We start from the raw sequence: 14,638 nt of genomic DNA on the forward strand, positions 1-14,638 counted from the left end.
CTGGCTCTTGTCAGCGCAGTCGCAGTTGCCGCATGAGCTTGACATGTTTGGTTTTGTTGAAGAAAGAAAAGCTCGGAAAATGAAACTGACTGTAGAATTGAATGATGTTGCTGTGCCTCGAAGCTGTTAACCGTTGTCAAGTATTTATAGTGGAAGAAAGAGCAAATCATACTAGGGAGGCATCATAGATTAGAGTTCATCTTTTATTGGAGACCTCACAAAGCATGTGATTTGAGAATATTTATCTGAAGGTATCCAAATCATGGAGGCATAGCCTCCTCTGCTCCTCTCATGTCAATTTCATTTGATTCTTAGTTGAGGGAGACACGTATTCATATTCTGAGATTCCATTACTTTTTAGCTGTTTTGTTTTTCTAATCTCTTTTAGAGTTTATTAAAAATTAATTGAAAACACATTACCCTTATTAATGCTAGACTGAAATTCTGTTTACTAGTTTATTCCACTTTGAAGTGAGTGTTCTTTCTTCATCATGTTAGTAGTCTCTTTTTTCAATTCATCATGTTAGTGAGTAGTCTAGTCTCTAAACTATCATTCTCTATCCAATTTAGTCTAATGGCTAGAATTTCACTTTTTAAGGTGAAATAGTGGGAATACCAAAGTTCGAACCTCAGGCATTTTACATACAATGTCCCTATCAGCTGAGCTATGCACACGGGTACGTAAAGACAAATTAATTTACTATAGAGACTACTTATTATATTACTTCGTAATGGATTGAATTAAAGTGATGGTGATAACTTATAGACTAAATTTATGGTTTAACTTTATTCCATCTTTATTAGTTTCCCACCAAGTTAATATAATTTCATAAAGTCTTTTAAAATCTGAAAGACTTTTTTTGCCAAAATAATCTTTCAGAATCTCAATCCAATACACGTCTTAATTGAATATCATAAGATTTTTTTATCATAAAAAACTCTTATCCTATGAAATCCTAATTCAATCCATCCGCCTAAAGTTTTTTTTTTTTTGTACTTAATATACTCCCTCCGGTCCTATATATACGAAACATTTGATTTTTTAGGTTCATTGTAAAATTTATGTATTTAGACTATATTATTGTCTAAATACATTAATTCTAGAATGAGTCTAAAAAGTCAAATGTTTCTTATATCTAGCACATGAGGGAGTATTATATTTTTTTTGTACATAACATATTAAGTTTATTGAAAATAGAAAGTATGTGTAAAAAATAAGAATTTATCGGTGGATTAAAATGAGGGTATAATAGAGAGAAAAAGTCGAAAAATACACTTGCTAATTTTTTTTTTTGAAGAAGCCAAAATGAAATATATTAACACAAGCAGTCACCCCAGCACAAGACGTACCGAGGTAGACTAAAAAAAGTTTACAATAGAGTCAAAGAAATGCAATCTCAAACAAATTATACAAGGCCCAAACACAACAATGGACTAGACCACCAGCTATGGTAGTTCGAAGCTAACGTAAAACTCGTCGTCTTCAACCACCTAAAGGAAAAAAGCTTGATCTTATCCAACAAAAGATGAGGTGTGTCTGTTGAGTCTTTGAACAAACGATGATTTCTCTCTGTCCATATCACCCAAACACAAACTAGCCAAAGAAGCTGCAAAAAGGACCGTCGCGCTCGAGATACACTTGTGGAAGCTGTAAACTGGACAAAATGATCACGCAAAGTAGTAAAATCCACCAGAGAAATGCCAACCCACGTACGAACTAAGTCCCAAAGAGAGCCAGCAATGCTACAAGATAAAAATAAATGATGGGTCGTCTCAGCCACTACACAACCAAAAACACAAGTATCAGCGGTAGAAGACAAAGCACCACGAGTAACCAGGTTGGCTCTCGTGGGCAACCTGTCCCGCAATAATCGCCACGCAAAAATGGAAACCTTCAACGGAACCTGAGAGTGCCATATAAGGTTTTCCGCATCATGTAAAGTAACTGAAGCCTGATGAGTCAGAATCTGATAACCTCCCTCGACAGTATAACCTGCGTCAGGATCTGGGCGCCACTGCCACCTATCCAAAGTTTGATCCTGCAAAGAAATGTCAAGAAGTAAAGACTGATACTCCCCCAACAACTCCTCCTCCCACGCCCTCAACCGCCTCCGCCACACCCACGCCTCTCCATCTACCCCCCACCCTAAAGCAAACATCTCTGCGACCGAACGAGATTTGGTCTCAGCCAACGCGAAAAGGCGTCCAAACCGCTCCCTCAACGAGATCCCATCCAACCAAGGATCGGTCCAAAAAAGAGTATCTGAACCATCCCCCACTCTCCTCAAAACATGCTCCCCAAACCAACTACCACCTAACTCACCCTCACCCTCCCTAATACGCACTATCTCCCTCCACCACGCTGAACCTCGCTGACCTCCCTCGCAAATACTACCATCCTCAAACCCATACCGAGCTACCAAAACTCTAAACCACAAGCCCTCTCTGTCCACCAGCATCCTCCAACACCACTTATCCAACAACGCTAGGTTGAACTCACGCAACTGTCTAACCCCCAAACCTCCAAACTCCTTACGCAAACAAATGGCATTCCAACTAACCCAAGAGATTTTCCTAGAATCCTCACACCCCCCCCCCCCCCCCCCCCCCCCCCCCAACTTTTTTTAATGAAAATAGATTCAATAGAGGAAATGATACCTGAGGGAACTTTGAAGAAAGAAATAGCATAGACAGGTAAAGAGGTCAAGACAGACTTTAACAGAACCAGACAACCACCAAACGACAAGAATCGACTTTTCCACCCAGACAATCTATTCTTTATGCGAGACAACACCGGTTCCCAAAACACCAAACGTCGCGGATCACCCCCAATCTGAAGACCCAAGTAAAGGAAATGAATCTTTCCCACTTTACAACACAGGACAGACGCAGCTTCGCCTAACCAGGAATCAGGAATATTAACGCCAACCAATAAGCGCTTATTAAAATTTACCTTCAAACCCGATATAGTCTCAAACAGCACTAAAACAGCCCGAAGATCCCGAACATTTGCCCAACTTTTAACCCTCATCAAGAGAGTATCATCCGCGAACTGAAGATGTGACATCATGATCGACTCCTGTCCACCAATACTATATCTCGTAAACAAATTACGCGCTACCATCGCTTCCATAAGCACATTAAGACCCTCAGCCGCCAAAAGAAAAAGGAAAGGAGAAAGCGGATCACCCTGCCGAAGACCTCGCCGAAGAGGAAATTCATCAGTCGGACTACCATTAACTAACACAGAAGCTGTAGTTGTGCAAACACACTCTCTAATCCACTTTCTCCACAAAGTTGGAAACGACATTCTCCCCATGACGTCATCAAGATACCCCCAATTCACCGAATCATAAGCTGTCTCGAAATCAACCTTAAACAATATAAGATCCTTTTTAGACTTGCGCGCCTCATCCACAATCTCGTTTGCAATTAGAATACCATCAAGGATTTGTCTATTCTTCACGAACGCAGTCTGGGACTCGGATATTACATTGCCAATCACTTGCCTCAACCTATTAGCTAAAACCTTTGCCAGAATTTTATAAAGGTTTCCCACAAGCGAAATAGGCCGAAAGTCGTTCAACCGTTGAGGGCTATCCATTTTGGGGATCAGAGAAATGAACGTGGCATTGATACCTTTAGTCAACCTACCATTCCGATGAAAGTCAGAAAGAAAACGCATAACGTTACCTCGCAACTCGACCCATAAATCTTTGATAAAACCGAAATTAATTTCGGGACCCGGACTTTTATAACTATCACAATCCCACACAGCTTGTTTCACCTTAGCCTCCGTAAAAAGGTTTGATTAAACCTCCAATCTCCACCTGGTTCAACCGCTTAAATTGAAGGTCGTCAACCCCCGGCCTCTCCACATTAGGTGCCTTAAAGTGAGACTCAAAATGCGAAAACACCGTCTGCCTAATTGGAATCACCCCCTCCAACGTAACACCATCAACCTGAATAACGGATATAGCATTCCTACGGCGGCGACTTGCCAAAACCGAATGAAAGTACTTAGAGTTAGCGTCCCCTTCCTTAAGCCACAACGACCGAGATTGTTGCCAACTGATGCTGGCATGCAGCTTAGACAGCGAATGAATATCATACGAAACCCCATGAAGCTCGGCTGACTCCGCCTCAGAAAGAGCATCTTCCTCCCCCTTCTCATCGAGGGCTGACAGCCTAAACTTCAAAGATTCAATGCGACTAGGAAGATTTTGAGCATGAGCCATGTGCCAATCTCTCAGAGCCACCTTAATCATCTTGAGTTTTTCCTTGAGCATATAACCACCCCAGCCATCAACCTGAAACGAATTCCACTTTTCTCTGACAAACGCATTATAACCGGGTATATCCTTCCAACACTTAAGGATCCTCGACGGACGAGGTCCCCAATCTTCCTTGTTCGCAGACAAGATCAGAGGACAATGGTCAGACAACCCCCGTAACTTGGCTGCTTGCTTGCAGATAGGCCAAGACAAGCACCACTCCTCAGATAAAAGAAACCTGTCAAGACGGCTCATCGAAACACCGTCCCCTTTGAACCAAGTAAACTTACGTCCAATTAAGGAAAGATCAATCAGAGAATTATCTTCGATAAATCGATTAAAAGGGATATGATTCAAGGATCGATGCCCGTCCCTAACCGACCTTCTTTCATCAATGTGTTTGATAGCGTTAAAATCCCTGCACACACACACCTTCTTCCCTACCAACGAGTCGAGACGCACCGAGAAATAATCCCACAACCCTTGCTTAGCCCCATCATCGCAAGGCGCATAGACATTTGCCACATGAAACTCATCCCTGGTCCTAAGAAACCGACCATGACACCACAAAACATGCTCACGGCTTTCAGTCGACCAAACCTCCACCTCAGAAGATTCCCACAAAGTTAAAAGCCCTCCTGACGCCCCAATTGATGGGCGGTAAGAAAACCCGTGAGGAGAGCTGCCCCAGAGAGTCTTACAAAGAAAGTCATCGAGATTTTGCAATTTCGTCTCCTGGATACAAAGAATAAAGGGTTTCAATTCTCCCTGAAGGAAAATAGTGATTAAAAAGGGCAGCGGAATTTAAAATTTTCCTTTGTTGATCCTTACGAATGAGCATGATTCGTGTTAAGAACTTTTACCTCTTGTGAAGGATGAGATTTGATTCACAATCAAAATTGATCACGAGCGTTGAAGATGAACGGAAACGCCTCTAGCTAGTCCACACGAACAACAACCTTCAAGAAGAGTGCTAGCTCCAAGGATGAAGGTTTTTAGTGAGAGGTGGGAGGAATTAGGATTTAGGGTTTAGCAAGAGAATTTGCTTCAAGTGATTTTCTCACTATCACAAGGGTTCTATTTATAGAATTCCTTGTCTTGTGCACCAAGACAAAAACACTTGTCATTGGGCCCAAATTACACTAAAGCCCTTTTCATTAAATAATCAAAGGGGCGCTTGCCCCATGTGTCATGTACACATGGACGCTCCCTCACCATACCATATGGTGTACCGCTTATTTAATTACCGTGATACCCTTATCACATCTCCATATTCCTCTGAGGTACACCGTACATTACGGTGTTCCTTATCTCACACTAGGCTGTCCTTATGTGTGTGACCCTTGTAGGTTTCCGTAACGTTGATAGTTATACATTTAATTATAACAAACAGTGAGCGGTATCTAGCAACACATCACTGCTACCCAAGTCACAGAAATGTCTTGTGATCTGACAAACCTTATTCGTGATAATGCTTACGTGCATAATTACCCTTTTGCCCCTATGTCTATATTGAACACAAGGCATACACTGTGTCACCCTTGTTCGATTCAATATTGGGCCCTTAGACATTTATCCTGTTATGCAGGACGGACAAATTCCATCTAGGTCACTCATGTCCCTCAGTATGCTTTGTGAAGTACCCATTAACTGTCTTTATGGTTATCCTGTTACGGACAACGTTTGATCAGCAACAAAGTACCTGACTCTACATTTAGGGTCCATAGTGGTTTCAGGTCGGAGGGTGATATACACCACTATCACCATGAGAGCAACTTATGACATCTTGCATAACATTATATGTAGTACTCTCATAGCGGGTCAATCCAGTATAAATATTACTCCTAATATTTATACCTATGTGTCGCGGTGATTTTTGGACGCCAAGCTATTGGTTAGCTTTGGTTCTCAAAAAATGATTCACCACCGAACTTTAATTTATCCAAGGGAAGGGAAAAAGATCGAATAAACCCAAAATTAAATTTTTAGAGATTAAAAGGTTCGGGGGTTAGTTATACAAAGGGAAGGTATTAGCACCCTTTGTATCCGTAGTACTCTACGGGAACCTCTTGTGCTATGTGTATTTTGTGCTAAAAAGGATTTGCTTGTAAATAATTGTTTATAAATAATTGGGATAATGAGAAGAAAAAGAAAATATATTTTTTATTAATTTTGATTTGGGAAGACGTAAGGTCTCTTGCACTACGTACCCGTTAAGGATCAAAATCCCGTAGTTCGGGGTAAAAATTGTAAAATGGTTTGTTTGGTTGTTTTTTTAGGAGGAAAGACGAGTCGTCATCTTAAGTTTTAAACTCCTTTTAATCCACCACAAACATGCTAAAATGAGATTTTTGCTTCATAATAGGGAAGGGCTCTCACTCGGAATTCATCGTCGAGTATGCCACTAACTCTCCTAAATGAAGAAGAAATCACATTTTTCATTGTTTTAATGTTATGGGGAATATTAGAATTCTCGACCATAGAGATGACTCATGTCTAAACTCTTTTGTGAAAATGTTTTAAAATTAAAAGCCAAGCGGCAAAAAGGTTTGAATTTGTTTTTTATTTTTTAGTTTCTTTTGAAAAATATTTAAACATGCTTAAGTGTATTAAAGCATTTATTTGGAAAAAAGAAGTTGAAAAAAGTCTCTCGATGAAAGTCGAGGTTTATTAGAAAAAGATTCTTTTTGAAAAGTATTTTTTTATTTATTTGAAAATTTTTGTTTTGTTATATAAAAAAGGGTATTAACATTATTTAAAAAAAGGGTATTATTTTTTAGCGTCAATTACTCAGACCGCAAGCCATCCGGCAAGAAATCCAAAGTAACCGGAGAATGGAAAGTCATCCGTCCAACCACTCCATTTCAAATCCTCTTTAGAACAAAACTTTTTATTTCGAAGAGACAAGTAAAAAAAAATAACGCGAGGTTAACGAAAGAATATTTATTCCCTTGGATAAAAAATAATCATACAACACATACTTTTTGCATTTAAATAAATAAATAAAAATTAACCAAAATAAATATAAGACAAAAATTACATAAAAAAATATGATGAAATGATACCAAAAAAAGAAATAAATAAATAACATAAATAAATGTTAGTAGTTAGATGGGTTATTAGTTAAAAAGAGCCTCAACATCATGCTTTAAGAGGCTGAAAAAGCTAAAAATAGCTTATGCCAAAAGCACTTATTTCATAAGCTCATAAAGGGGATAAAAGAGATTAATTAACAATAAATAGCAAATAATTAAAATAAAATCACCTAAAAAAATTAAATGGCTTAATTTTGTTCAAATGACTAAAAAAAAGTCACTGAAATTGAAAATCCATTCTTGGAGTAAGCTAAAAACAACTTAAAAAATTAAGCTAAAACAGGGGTGCAGATATCAAAGATGTAAAAAAAAAAAGGTGTGAATAGCAGCAGATCACTGTTCATCATCTTCTCCGGCACGAAAATTGCATAACCGGGCGGAAAAATTTCCGGTGCGGTGGTTACACTGTCGGAGTCGCATCCGGACTCCAAAATCAACAAGTTATATATGGTTTTGCTCGGTTTTTCGCATAGATCACAAATATGAGCTTAGATTTTGCAATAGGTGCTTGGAATTTGAAAAACGAAGCAAAAACTTCAAGAACACAATAATGGTAAATACTCAAAAGGGGACCAAAACACACGAAACAAGCTATGATCTTGCTTGTTTCTTCCTCCTGATCACGAATCCATGACTGGATTTCACATTGGATGTGTGAAACTTGAAAAAACGAAAAAAGAATAAGAAAAACTCAAAAATACAAAATTTAAAAATAAGCAAAATCAGAACAATCTAAACCGATAGAAAGCTTCTAAACATGATGGGTAACAAGTTTCCAGAGGAACCTATGTTTTTGGATTAATATTCGGTCTATGGATTGCAAGCTTTTTCTTTGCCACAGTGAGCTAGGATTGTCACGGTTTTGGGTGTTTTTTGTTGTGGTTTTTGAGTGATTCAAGCTTCTGAAATGGTTTAGAAGCTTTATGAATGAATGGATTGAAGTTTTTGATGGGTTTTGATGATTTTGGATTTTTTATGAATATGTGAGTTTTTTGAGCTTTTTGATATGGTTTTTTGTGTTTTTTTATTGCGGAATTTGGTGAGATATAATTTTAGGGAGAAAACTCTCCTCAAATATAGGGTTATATGAAGAATACTAAAGTTCTTGTTTTATTCATTATGCTTATGGCTCTATATATAGAGCTACATAAAAAACAAATCATATATTTTAAAACAAAACTAATCCTATAATAAATTCTAAACAAATCTTAAATATTCTAAATAGAAATATAAATCATAAAACCTAATATTATCATATTTTAAATATAAATCTAAATAATATTTAAATCTAAGATCTTTCAAAAAAGATATATAGGCATTATTCCCAACACTCCTCCTTGACTGAATATCTTTTTGTTGTATCCAATCTGAGATTTGCACTGAAATTTTATTGTATTTTTTGTTTATCAAGCCTCTCATCTTTGACCGAATATCTTTGTGTTGTATCCGACCTGAGATTTGAGTTGAAAAAACTTTTTTTTTTTGAACACTCCTCCTCGACTGAATATCTTTGTGTTGTATCCGGCATGAGATTCATGTTGATTTTTGTTGTTGTTGTTGTTCATCCACATTCTTTGTTGCTGTTTTTGTTTAACACTCCTCCCTGACTGAATATTTTTGTGTTGTATCCAGCCCGAGATTCATGTTGATTTTTGTTTTTGTTGTCTACATCTTCATATGAGACTTGAGCTTTTTTCATGTATTTGTTATGGTTATACATGAAACTATCTCGCATATAACATATGAAAGATGCAGGTTATGGTTATGGTTTTTCTACAACTTCATATGAGACTTGAGCTTTTTTCATGTATTTGTTATGATTATGGGTTATATAATACATGAAACCATCTCGCATATAACGTATGAAAGGTGTAGGTTATGGTTATGGTTTTTGGCTATGGATTGTTTTTCTCTTCTTTTTCACATCTTCATAATAAAGATGCAATCAAGGTTATGGGTTGTTGATTTCATGGTTTCTTCTTTTTTCTTCGTCTTCATCATCTTCTTCTTCCATCTTCACGGGTCCTTTTGAACGACGGCGCTCTGATGCCACTGATATGGTTTTTTGTGTTTTTGTATTGCGGAATTTGGTGAGATATAATTTTAGGGAGAAAACTCTCCTCAAATATAGGGTTATATGAAGAATACTAAAGTTCTTGTTTTATTCATTATACTTATGGCTCTATATATAGAGCTACATAAAAAACAAATTATATATTTTAAAACAAAACTAATCCTATAATAAATTCTAAACAAATCTTAAATATTCTAAATAGAAATATAAATCATAAAACCTAATATTATCATATTTTAAATATAAATCTAAATAATATTTAAATCTAAGATCTTTCAAAAAAGATATATAGGCATTATTCCCAACACTTTTGGATCTAAGAATTTTTCTCTTTTTTTTCTTCTAAAAAAGCCTCTAATTTTCACCTCCTCCTTTTTCAATTCTGCTGGATCAATTTATAGGCAAATTTAGGGTTTCTTTATCCATTGGATTGAAGTGTTTGAATTGGATTGAGTGTGAGAATTGAATTTGGTGAGAAAAGGTGAAGAAAGTATGGTGAGGTGAAGGAAAAAGCTGAAACAGGGGAGGGGGCGTTGCACTGTGTTACTAGTTACTACAGTGTTCTGCTTTTTCCTTTTGATTTTTGCTTTTTTTTTCATTATAATAATACCAATAATAATAAATAATAATAAAAAGGAAAAAGGAATTTTTTTTTAAAAAAAAAAAAAAAAAGAAAGAAAGGGGAACGGAAAGCAGCGTGCTGCTCCTTCTCTTTTATGTGTTTTTTTATTTTTAATAATAATAATAATAATAATAATAATAATAATAATAAATATAATCATTATAATGGTAATAATAGAACTAAAGATATAAAAATAAAACAAAAAGACTAACACTAAGAAAAAGGACGAAAGGACACTTGAACCAAAACGAAAATGAGGTATTTTAAAATACCTTTCTGCCGAAATTTCGTTTAAAAAGTAAAGGAATATCCCGGACAAAAAATATGAAAAAAATGTGAATGAAACGGGATCTTAGGTCAAAAATTGGGGTATGACAGATGCCCCTATTTAAGTTTCTTTATCTGGAGATATGAAGATGAAATCTTCGTCTCGACAGGATAAAGAGACTTAAATATAGAATACCCAATTTTTGGACCTAAGATACCGGTAATGCTTATGATGTAATACTAATGCAAGGCTCTGAATCTTGCGGGAAAGTGGGATCACAAGAGATAGATTTCATTATTGGGGAACACATGAATGTACAAAAGTGACTCAACTGGAGGGAAAGACAATGAAAAGGGAGAGGAAAAAGATTCGGCTCCATTGGGAAACGACGCAGCTTCATTGGGAAGAGATTATACATTATCCGCTTATCAAGATAATGATACCAAAATTACCTGTTTATCAAGGTAATATGGAAAGAGGACGGACATTATCTGCTTATCAAGACAATGAGACCGAAAATACCTGTTTATCAAGGTAATAGGAAAGAGACGGACATTATCTGCTTATCAAGACAATGAGACCGAAATTACCTGCTTATCAAGGCAATACAAAGAGACGGACATTATCTGCTTATCAAGACAATGTGACCGGAATTACCTGCTTATCAAGGTAATATGAAAAAGACTATCAAGACAATGCGACCGGAATTACCTGCTTATCAAGGTAATATGAAAAAGAGACGGACATTATCTGCTTATCAAGACAATGTGACCGGAATTACCTGCTTATCAAGGTAATATGAAAAAGAGACGGACATTATCTGGTTATCAAGACAATGAGACCGGAATTACCTGCTTATCAAGGTAATATGAAAAAGACGGACATTATCTGCTTATCAAGACAATGAGACCGGAATTACCTGCTTATCAAGGTAATATGAAAAAGACGGACATTATCTGCTTATCAAGACAATGAGACCGGAATTACCTGCTTATCAAGGTAATATGAAAAAGAGACGGACATTATCTGCTTATCAAGACAATGTGACCGGAATTACCTGCTTATCAAGGTAATATGAAAGGATGAGAATTACCAACCTTTACTGAGGGTAACAAATACAAGTTGTTCCCGCTAAAGGGACTGCCACTTGTTAGGAATTGGGAATCAATAACTCCACCGGGGATCTTTAAGAGTGACGCGGGTGGATTAGATCGTAAAAACGTCTGTAAGGTTTTTAAACAGAATCTCTTGACAAGACTCACTGGGGATAAAAACACTTGAGGAAATTGAATGAAGAGATATCTGGTGACATACAAGTTGCTCAAATAAACAGAATACCACTTGCTGCTTGGGGTCGGGATTCAATCCAGGGACGAACTGGAGAGGAACGATCAAACAAGACCCTATACCCAATGAGGAATGAACTCGACTGGGGGTCTTCCCATCCATGTATTTGGAAAGGGAAACAACTGAAGCAACCTTCTTCCACGAGGAAGGAACTCAGTGGGGATTTTAAAAGGATATACGTTTTCTGCTTACGGCTGACAATCTACTGGAGAGAATGACACACCCAACCAAATTTTTGGAATAGACACAATTAAGACAGTTGAATTATTGAGCAACAAAATGTAATTATGCATGAATTGATGCAAATATGTATGCCAAGTATGAATACCATGTATGAATGTCATGTATGCATTGTGTATGCTGACAAAACTGACGGGATATTTGAAACAAAAGATAAGCCAACATCGCTACACAATACTCGACAGATCTTGACAGAGTGCAGACATTGCTGGAGTATAAGCCATTGATGGAGCAAAGTCCGGCTATGAGGTATACCCTTTTTTGGGGACAAACAAACTGTTCAAATAAAGAACTGCCATTTGATGTCGGTGAGCAAACTTCTCAAAGAGATTGCCATTTGCTGTTGATAATTGAGATATCCGGAAGACACAAGCTGTCCAAAGAGACTGCCACTTGTTGGGGATATAATTGATAATTTTAGCAAGGCGAGCTAATGCCGGCGATTCCACTAGGGAAAAAAACTGTGTTGTGGAATATCAAGTTTGCAAAATAAATGCAATCTCCTGAACCATCCTCCAAACAGCAACTGTTGGGGGACCAACATTCAATCCAGGAACAAGCTGGAGAGAAACAGTCGAATAATCAAGACTTTAGTGAGAAAATAACTCAACTAAAGGGTTGTTCTATCCAAATATGAACTGGAGCAGAACACTGAATAAAATGCTTCCATAAGGGGTAAGCTTAATGGAGATTCAAAACAGAGGAATTTTCTGCTTAAGGGGTAAACTCTAATTGAGAGGAGTACATACACCTTATGACGAGAAGGAACAAACATCAAAAATGCAAAAAAGAGCAACGAATATACATTCGGCTATGCATGATGAATGCATAAATGAATAAATGCATGAATGTTATGATGTGTATCATGTATACGCTGACAAAATAGTCAAAAAAGACAAATTGGCGATGACCAAACAATATAGTACAATTGAACACTCAGCCATTCTCAATCAAGATGGAAACATCGCTGGAGAGAGATAAGACCACCGATAAGTAGAGTCCTTCTACAATGCTCAACTCTCACTAGGGAGAGGATAATACTTTTGTAGGGAGGAACCTCTAATACCTCGGATCCTGTCGAAAGGATAACAACGTGGATTCTTCTTCGAGGCTTAGTCGGGGACCACTGGGGAACGTTTAAGCTCAGTATTTAGTTGCGGGAAATGCTGGATCATATACCCAACACTCTACTTCAGAGAAAAATGCACATGTCCCAAAAGATCAACTCTATCGGAGAATGATTCTTGGCTTAAAAAGGAAGAAACACAACAACCATCTTGACAGATCTGGATTGCCCCTAGAAACCACTTCGGGTGCCCCTAGTTCATTGTGCTGATCATGGTAGCCTTCAATTCACAACTTGCCCCAGACCGTACGGCCTCTACGATAAACCGTTTGATCAATGGATTCACGGAGAGATGCATCAAATCTCGAGGTAACTGCCCCAGATTGACGGTGCTTGACGTATTCTTTGCTCAACAAATGCTTTAGGCAACATGCCCCTTGTTGATGCTCATTTGTAAGTTCCCTTGATATCAAGCAAATGTTTTACAAGCAGAAAAAGTTTATCTTGAGAATGAGAATTCTAATACAACAGTTATGTAAGTCTTGAAGATTTTAAAAAGATGTCGCAAAACCTTGTGACTGAATCACCGGTTAGGATATGACATTGATTTATTATTTTTTTGAAAGACAAATATACAAAAGCATATGATACCATCACAGATTTTGAGCAAAGCTCATGGGAGTCAGGAACGCTTTAAAGTATGCTATCGAAATAAACCTTGTTTCAATTAGGACTTTTGAGGGTTGTAACGTGGCCTGGTTCACGGTTTTTAGAAAAAAAGGATTTTAAGGCTTAAAGGTTATTTGTGCCCACCCATTCTTCGTGATGTTCTCCAGTCCTATGTTCATTTTATTCAACCAGAGTGTTCATTTCTCAAAAAAGATTTTGACGCTTAAGGAACCAAAGAGGCTTTCGGAGTAGCAGTCACCTTTTTTGTCTTTGTTGTTGTAGTCACACAGATTTGTTCTTTTTGGTATTGAAGACCTTGGCTTTAGTAACCCTTTCGCTTTTCATTTTCCCTAACTTTTGCCTGAACTCCTTCTTTTGAATTGGTAGTCCAGCGGGATGCCCTAACTTTTGCCTAAGCCACTTGTTTCCAAGCTTGGTCTTAGCGGGCTTTTTCTTTTTGCTTCTTTCTTTTGATTGATCTTTTGATATCTTGATTTTGAACAAATCATATGACTTTGTCTTAAGTTGTTGAAAAGGGTTTTGTCTGCCTTATCCCTTGATGGATGAGTGATAACCATTGTGGTTTCACACCCCTTTTTTATCTCTTGAAGAATGAAGGATAGCTATTGCGGTTGATCCTCATAGGTACATATCTTAATGAAATCTGAACACTTGGTCAAATAAAATGAATACTACCCATGCCCCAGGTTAAATGAAAGGGTTATGTTTTGTATTGAAAAGAAACTCCTACTTCAAAGGCTCAACAAGGTTAACGAGGGATTATCTTCCTTATATCTCCGGTGTTTGGGAATTGAAACAATGCATGTACATCATCAACAGGGTTTTATTCAAATGCACACAATCATAGTTTTTGCGTTTTCAATCATCATCCTCCCTCCAATTTCTGCCTAAGCAAGAGGATTGGTAGGTATTGATGACGGATCGTCACACTCTCTAATCCATGCCTATTTTAGCAACATTAA

General features: G+C 37.4%; 1 protein-coding gene across 1 annotated transcript; it reads right to left on the bottom strand.

Annotated features, from left to right (window-relative positions):
* Window positions 1-3,788: 3,788 nt before the first annotated feature.
* Window positions 3,789-11,782, bottom strand: LOC123896129. Its single transcript, XM_045946559.1, has 3 exons — window positions 11,672-11,782; window positions 11,431-11,556; window positions 3,789-5,042 (listed from the first exon to the last, which is right to left on the bottom strand). Exons 1-3 carry the CDS (start codon window positions 11,780-11,782, stop codon window positions 3,789-3,791), a joined length of 1,491 nt encoding a protein of 496 aa, XP_045802515.1.
* Between the last annotated feature and the right edge of the window lie 2,856 nt (window positions 11,783-14,638).

The sequence above is a fragment of the Trifolium pratense genome, linkage group LG7 (assembly GCF_020283565.1).
Source record: "Trifolium pratense cultivar HEN17-A07 linkage group LG7, ARS_RC_1.1, whole genome shotgun sequence".
In the NCBI taxonomy this organism is placed as follows: Eukaryota; Viridiplantae; Streptophyta; class Magnoliopsida; order Fabales; family Fabaceae; genus Trifolium; species Trifolium pratense.